The sequence below is a fragment of the Xiphophorus couchianus genome, chromosome 19 (genome assembly GCF_001444195.1).
Source record: "Xiphophorus couchianus chromosome 19, X_couchianus-1.0, whole genome shotgun sequence".
NCBI classification, from domain to species: Eukaryota; Metazoa; Chordata; class Actinopteri; order Cyprinodontiformes; family Poeciliidae; genus Xiphophorus; species Xiphophorus couchianus.
This window is the reverse complement of record NC_040246.1, coordinates 5,145,796-5,153,257: the sequence shown is the minus strand read 5'-3', so window position 1 is coordinate 5,153,257 and position 7,462 is coordinate 5,145,796. Positions and strand designations below refer to the sequence as shown.

The following is a 7,462-nucleotide window of genomic DNA, read 5'->3' as shown; positions in this document are numbered from 1 at the left end:
GCCAGAGGTTGTCCATTTTAAGTTATATTTAAAGGAGGTGTTCCTCTTCCAGTCTCATTGAGGTCGATCCATTTTGAATGAGTGCAGTGGCTCGTTCAGATATGCAAAGCCGTTTGAAAAATACCAAAAACATGCAGCTATGATTGCAGCAAAAAAGATGCATCTGCAAAAAATTGACTTTGAAGGACTGAAAGATTTAAGCTTATTATGCAGCATCCAATGCCCCATGCCCACATTCTTTCTCCCTGCAAAAATAAAAGCATGTTTCACTACAGGATTGGTGTGTTCAAGGAGAAACGCAGCATCAGATTCTTTTATTTGGGGGAATACTAAAAGGAAATCTGCCCATTATTCCCACATTCCATTGGGAATTTATGAATATACACTACTGTGTGTTGCTTTATCACATAAAATTCATAAAAAGCACCAAAGATAGAACTCGAGACACATGTTAAGTTTTCCAAAAAATATGGGGTTTATTGACTTAACTGCAATCAATACTTACAAAATAAAAAAGAGGGAAAAAAGGTTTTGATATAAACTCACAGAAATTACTGTAGTGAAAACACATGGCTGAACTAAAAACAAAAGAAAAAAAATATACATTCAACAGTTTCACTTTCTTTGTGTCATGATCCTTTCACCTCTTCCACCACACGTGAAGGCAACACAGAACAATAGACTTTAAAAACTGTACTGTTTTTTTTTTAATCAAATATAAAAAGGCTGAAAAGCCTTTAGCTACCTGGAATGTATTCAAAGAGGCACTTCCACTGGTCAAAAGGGGGGCCGAGCAAGTGCGTCAAGCATCCGATCAAATTATAAAGAAAAGAAAAAAAAAAAAACTCTTTCCTCAACTCATTTGGTCACAGCTATTGCTTGTAATAACAAACTGGGAGGAAATCCATTTTATACCAGTCCTCCAGTTGAGGCAGGCTTTTTTTCCAAGAATTTTATCTCAAAAAGCTCAATTTATGTAATAACAGTTGGCAACTGCGACCGTCAGATTGTTGCAAGTTGTGCAGGGAAAACATCTGGAATGAACACCAGCAAATCTTGTTCAGATGGAATTGCAGTCCAATGAGAGGGAGTAGGAAAAGGAAAAAAAAAAGAAAAGAAAAAAGTATAATAAATAATCAAAAACGCAAACTTTTTTTGCATTTTTTTCTGCTTTAAATTAGTTTCATTTCTGACAAAGTGTAGTTGCAGAACAAAAAGTCATTGAAGTACAATATATTAAACTGTGAAAAAAAAGGAAAACTGACAAAAAACATCTTCACAATCTTTAGATTAATATGGAAGATCATAATTTAACATAAAAGAAAATATATTCTATTGTTCATTATCCAGATAAATACAAAAAACAAAATTAACAAAAAAATGCATATGATCACCAATAAATATGTTCTGATAAGTTAAATAAGCAGTGACACGCAAACCTTCTGTCTGGAAAGTTTTTTTTTCTTTTTTTTCAAATAATAACCGTAATAATAACATTAATAAAAAATAATTATCAAATAATGAAAGCAAAAGGGGTGTAATGAGTACAGAATGCTCAGTGGAGCAGGTTGTAAAGAGGGACAAAGGGGGGGGGTAAAGTAAAACAGCTTGGAGGTCCGATCTGAACTGCACCATGGGAATGCTGGAAATCCCCCAGACTGGAGAGGGCGACAAGGTGGAGGAGCGGGAGCAAAGTCATACAGGTTTAATGATCAGTTCGATAAAGACTTCCTTCCCCAAATAATGACAAATAAAATATATAAGCCAGTGACCAGCAACAGGAGGGGAAACTCAGATGAAAGGGCGAGGGGAGTATTTAACCAACTTCCAGTTCAAAAGTCCTTCCTGCAGACTCACCCAGATCAGAAACAGAAGACGGGACTTGAGGAGCACCGACAGTGGCGTGGGAGCAGGTAAAGAAGCGAAAAACAGTAGTCCATTCACCCTAAACACATGCAGAAGCCGCCCCAGGCACTTTATTTTTTATTAAACCTTTAAAAAAGAAAAAACTATTCATATATTTTCAGGGTCTGTTACTTTGTTTTTGTCTCGTATCAGTCTGTAAAAACGTCTGCTGCAGAGCTACAATTACATTAGTGAGCACCTTCTAGCTAGCTCAGGGGGAAGTGACGTCATTGGGGACACAGAGCAGGAAGACGGGAGGGAAGGGAAGGTTGGGTTAGTGCAATGCACTCCCCCTTTCCAAGGCCACTTGTACTGCTACACATTCATGAATGAAAAAAAGAAAAAAAGAGGGAAAAGAGAAAAATACACAAGTGGCACCTGGGGAAAACAAACAAACAAAAACAGTCAATTGTTGTTCTTGTGATTTTCATTGTTCAGTTTCCACTCCTCGTTTGGCACTATGACACATGGCATCATTTCTAAAACTTTATGTGCAGATCAGCTGGGGTGAAATTACAATTTAGTTCCCTTAATTTTATTATTACATCCTTAAAAACGACAAGGATCTGGAGTAAGGGAGGACAGGGGAAGCTCAGGGGAACAGAGGGGAAGAGGTAGAGGGGAGTGCCATGCTCTCTTTGTGTCACCAATCTTTAGATGCGTGCCGTTACTCATCAGAGATGGAAAGGCGGCTGAAGATGGGAAGGCGGCGGCTGTTGTCCAGCGAGGGCGATTCGGAGCCAGAGCTGCTCTGGTAGCCTTCCTGGTCTGACAGAGAGTCTGGGGGGCTAGAAAGGGTTTCGAACAGCGGAGGGGACTCCAACATGGGTCTGAAGAAGTAAGGCGTGCCAGTCGGAGAGGGCGGCGTGGCGCTATTTGGCTCCGCGCCTGCCGTACCGGCGCTTAGGCTCGGCCCAAACAGGTTGGCCAGCTCCTGGCTGGAGTAGGTGAACGGGTTGCTGCTGGGCCAGTTTGGGACCTCGTCTGGGAAGAACATGGGCGGCGGGGTGACCGAGGTCGGGCTGTCCCTAAGTCCTCCGGAGCTGGAGAAGCCGGCGAAGCTGTAGCTGTGCTGCAGCCGGGGCCTCTCCATCTTGTTGGAAGAGTTTAAAGGGGAGGACTGCTGCGGAGGTCCGCGACGCTCCTCGGCATTGTGGATGAAGTGGCAACGCGGCCCGTAGGGGCAGAAGCCGATGGTGTGGAAGGTGCGGCACAGCTCGGTTTTGTATTTGGGGTGACGGCTAAGGCTGCGCAGTTCATGCACCCCGTGGGCAAACTGACACTTGTCGCCATACTTGCAGGTGCCGTTCTCCTCGAAGGGCCTGCACAGCTCCGTTTTGTAACGGCTGGAGTTCACCGGGCTGCTGCCGCCGCCACCGCACGTCGGGCTGGAGGGCCCCAGGCACTTGTTGAGGAGCCGCTCCCCCGTCTCAGAGAAGGAGCGGTCTCGCAGGCGGGACTCCTTGTTGTTGCTGCTGGCGTTGCCAGCCCCTGAGATGAGTGAGGAGTGCTCCACCGTCTTCAGGCTGTTCAGAAACTGGTTCTGGCTGAACTTGGTGCTGCTGACAGAGTGACGCCGATGGAACACGCTTGCCATTGCGGGGGATCCCACCGCCTTCCTGTCCAGCAGGGATCCGGTGGCGTTAGAGAGGGGCACGCTGGTGCCAGTGCAAGGGACAGACACTGGGTGAGGGCCCCCCAGGTTGTTGCTGTAGCTGAATTTATTGTTCTGCAAAGAAAGAAACACGTGGTATGAGAGCATAGTCTATGATTGCCTTCAGGACTGACGTAACAAGGGTTTCAAAGATACCTCATATTAAAAAGTAGGGCTGCATAGTATTAGGAGAACACAACATTGTAACATTATTTTCCATCACCAAAAAAAGTCTTCACTGCACTGCCTGAGCCGTAGGATCAGTAAGATCAATAACAAATGTGGACAAAAATTTAAAGTCAATCCAGGTGGTCAGATACAGCACTGGCAAGAAGGTTTTCAGTACAATGCCATCTGACATTCAACAGTCAACCAGATATTTCTCCAAAACAAGTCCTTCATAAATGCAGTAGTTAGGATATTGATATTGTAATGGTGACTGCAGTTGGATATGGTTGGATACAGTAGCTCCATCCAACATCCCCTCAGCATATCAGTGCCTCTACCATGCTTTACACTGGAGACGGTACGTTGAGTGCAACGCACAACGACGTACGCACGCAACAGCAGCATTAATCCAAAGATTAGATTACACATCTGGTTTCTGTTTACTCATTTGGAGCCAGCTGACTTTATTTACGGTCACCGGCGTACGGGGGGGGACTGAATAGAAACCTCCCATCGAACTGCACGATTGTTCCTTTTTGGCTCCCACAACAGAAGCGGATACAGGCCTATAGAACAGCAGCTGGTTTGGCAAGTTGCCCTGGTTAGGAATGTGTGCCTGTTTAGTAAATGGAGCAACAGCAGCACATGAGAGGCCTGTGGACTGCGTCATTTGAAAGACAGCGAAAGAGAGGCAAAACATCCTGCCGGACTACAAAGAGAAACTTTGGGTCTGCATCGCAACACACCCACCCAACGACCACAGGTGACTGATTAACATGAGAATGAAAAGTAACAGAAGCAAGAGGAAGAAAGGTGAAATAAAATGTGTTAGACACATCTAAGAGAAGTCATCACTCACTGAGCTTAAACAGAGCTGCCACTAAGGGAGGATTGGGGGGAGTACAGGGGCTTTACCACCTCAGCCAGACACACTTATAATCTTTTTAATCATAGAAATTCGAGTTGCTTATTCGATATGTTTTGGGATGTTGCCCCTCTTCAAATGTGGTTATTTTTGTACCCAGCTTATTTATGATTCACTAGAATTTAGTCCCTTGGAATCATTTTTGGTCAGTGGACCCAATGCACTGTGCAACATAAGAGTCAAATAGTCCAAACTGTGATCAGAATCAAAATGGGTGGAAATAAGTAGTAACAGCTAGTTTTTATACCTTGAAAAAACCAACAAAGAATGCTATTCAACTACGAATAATATTTGAGCATTTTACAAGGATTTATCGCCATAATAAATAAAAATATGCTGCTATGAGAAAAAAAAATTAACCAGATGAAAAACAGTTCAAGCTTGTGGGTACAAAACTGTTTGTTTACAGGTATGAAATGGGGAGAGTAAAGTGTGAATGGGTGTATATGAATTACTACAAATGCAAGTTTTCTTTGCCATTTTTTTAGTATCCATCACTGACAACCAGCCTCACGGAGGAGGAAAGCTTACTGAAACTCCAAATATTCTGATTAATAGCTCGGCTTTTGTCGTTGTTGTGCTCACCCCAAGATTTACTGCTCTCTTTATAAACTTTCTGGAAGCGCCCCTGAGAGGTAGTAGCCTTCAACAGCTTCCAGGAGCAAAGACCAAAGCTAAAGCTCAGTAAATCTTGTTAATGATTAGAGAGCATGTGGCTGCTGCGAGTGTTAAAAAGTAGCGCAAAAAACCTCCCTTTCTTTAGACGAAGCCAATCTTGGCCTGTGGGGCTGAACTGAAGCAACAGTTGCGTTAGCTGATGTGGCACATGCCGAAAATGAAAAACACCCGAGTTTACCATTAAAACTAATGTCAAACCACCGGCACCGACACGCTTGGAGGCGGCTAGGAGATAATTATTAAACACAAACGCCCTGCCGGGGATGAACTAAGTCAAAAAAAAAAAAAAAACAAAAAACACGGCCATATTGTTTAGTCTAAATGAAGAAAACAGCGAGTGAAACGCAGCAAAACAAACCAGGCTGCGCGTAAAGCGGCGGCTGTGGCAGCAGAGGGCCGCGGTCATGCGGCTCCTCATTCCTGCACACTGCGACTCACCAAACTAAGCCCAAGATTTTAAAAAAGTGTTCAAAAATACCTTGTTTATCATGTCAAAGTCGAAGAAAGGCGACACCACGGCTGTGGTCATCTTTCCAGCAACCAAGTCGAGTTAGGAAAGAAAAAAAAAAGCGGCCGCCGCTTGTTAGAAAAGTTACGCAGGTCTGCGGAGTTTCTGATTCGCAGCTCCTATGTATTTTACACCCTGCAGACTCCCCCTCTGCCCCGCTTCAGCTCGGACATTGGCTTTATAAGCGCCGGCAAGGAGGAGCCACAGAAGTGCTGGGCGGTTACTTTCTGAACTTTTTTTTTGTTCCTCTTCTTTTACAGACAGACTTTTTTTTTCTTCATATGTGCACTGGCTTGTCAGTTTCTTTGACATCACTACGTTGCTGTGAATTCTTAATAACAGAGGCAGAAGTTTGCTCGGCTTAGACACGGCTGCTTTCAGATCAGTGGCAACCCCCAGAGGCGGCTCAAACTTTTATGAGGCCCAAAGCAGAGTTTCCTTGGGAGGGCCACCTCCGGTTAAGCCTACCTGACCTGCGTTCAATATTGTCTGGCAGTATTCGATCATGTTGATATTATTCTGCGAACACAAGTTTTTTTTAGCAGCTACTACTGCTGGTGAGCCAACAGTAAATTTAAAGAAAGAAATATTTAATTTTTTGTAATTATTTGCTTCCTATGGTAATACTATAAAGTTTTCCTGAGATAATAAGATATGAAGTAGTTAAAATGCAATTTCAACAAATTTGTGAAAAAGGAAGAAATACACTGTTACACTATCCTTTAATGTGCTCATATAATGTAATTTCTCTTTTTTTCCAGAGAAGGGAATCCAACATTAAAGTTGCGTTCACAAGCAACCGCACCAAAAAAAGGCTGCGACTTGTTAACATGGACATTTTTCTCGGCTCTTCTCTCTTCCCTCTTTGTTTTCTGCTCTGTTATCCATCAAGAATTCATTTGGTTTCTTTGTGTGCATATGCAGACTTTCCATCTTTGAATTTAAGCTCTGTTGGAGCGCCTCCAGACCAGCAGGGGGCCATAAGCAGCTGCAAACTTTACCTTCACTCAATGTTTTACCACCTCAAAACTATTATTGATGAAACATACAAGTCAGGTAATAGAAATCTGGATTGCGACGCCCCCATGTCTGTGCTGCCCTGGGCAATGAGCCATAATGCACACCATAAAATAGATAGATAGATAGATAGATAGATAGATAGATAGATAGATAGATAGATAGATAGATAGATAGATAGATAGATAGCTTTATTTCTTTTTTTAGGATAGTTTTGAGTAGTTGAAGGTTGTTTACTGAGACTTATAAAATTATCCTCAGGGTTTCAGCTACCATACTGCTCTGTAATTAATTTACTCCTAATTGTCATCACTTTGTGGGACTTTCCGGTGAATTTAGAGAGCAGGAGCTATAACTCTTTCCCCTACTGTAGTTATGTGCATTCTACCTCTCTGTTTTCTTGTCTTTTTTTTTTTTTTAACCAAAGCTCAAATGGTGTGCCTTACATGCAGGCCTAGAGGTACGCTCCTTGAATTGAATATGTGCATATCATTTCACCAGGCAGGTGATAACACGATACCCAAGTGACCTCACCAGATTCACACTGCATTCTGTCATGGGTGACGCATGCAGAGACACAGGAAAGGGGCCGGCTGCAGACTGTGGG

At 43.1% G+C, this 7,462-nt stretch overlaps 1 protein-coding gene across 1 annotated transcript; it reads right to left on the bottom strand.

The window, feature by feature from the left end:
* Window positions 1-699: 699 nt before the first annotated feature.
* On the bottom strand, window positions 700-5,999 carry zfp36l1a (zinc finger protein 36, C3H type-like 1a). Its single transcript, XM_028000562.1, has 2 exons — window positions 5,809-5,999; window positions 700-3,634 (listed from the first exon to the last, which is right to left on the bottom strand). Exons 1-2 carry the CDS (start codon window positions 5,857-5,859, stop codon window positions 2,573-2,575), a joined length of 1,113 nt encoding a protein of 370 aa, XP_027856363.1. The 5' UTR covers window positions 5,860-5,999; the 3' UTR covers window positions 700-2,572.
* Between the last annotated feature and the right edge of the window lie 1,463 nt (window positions 6,000-7,462).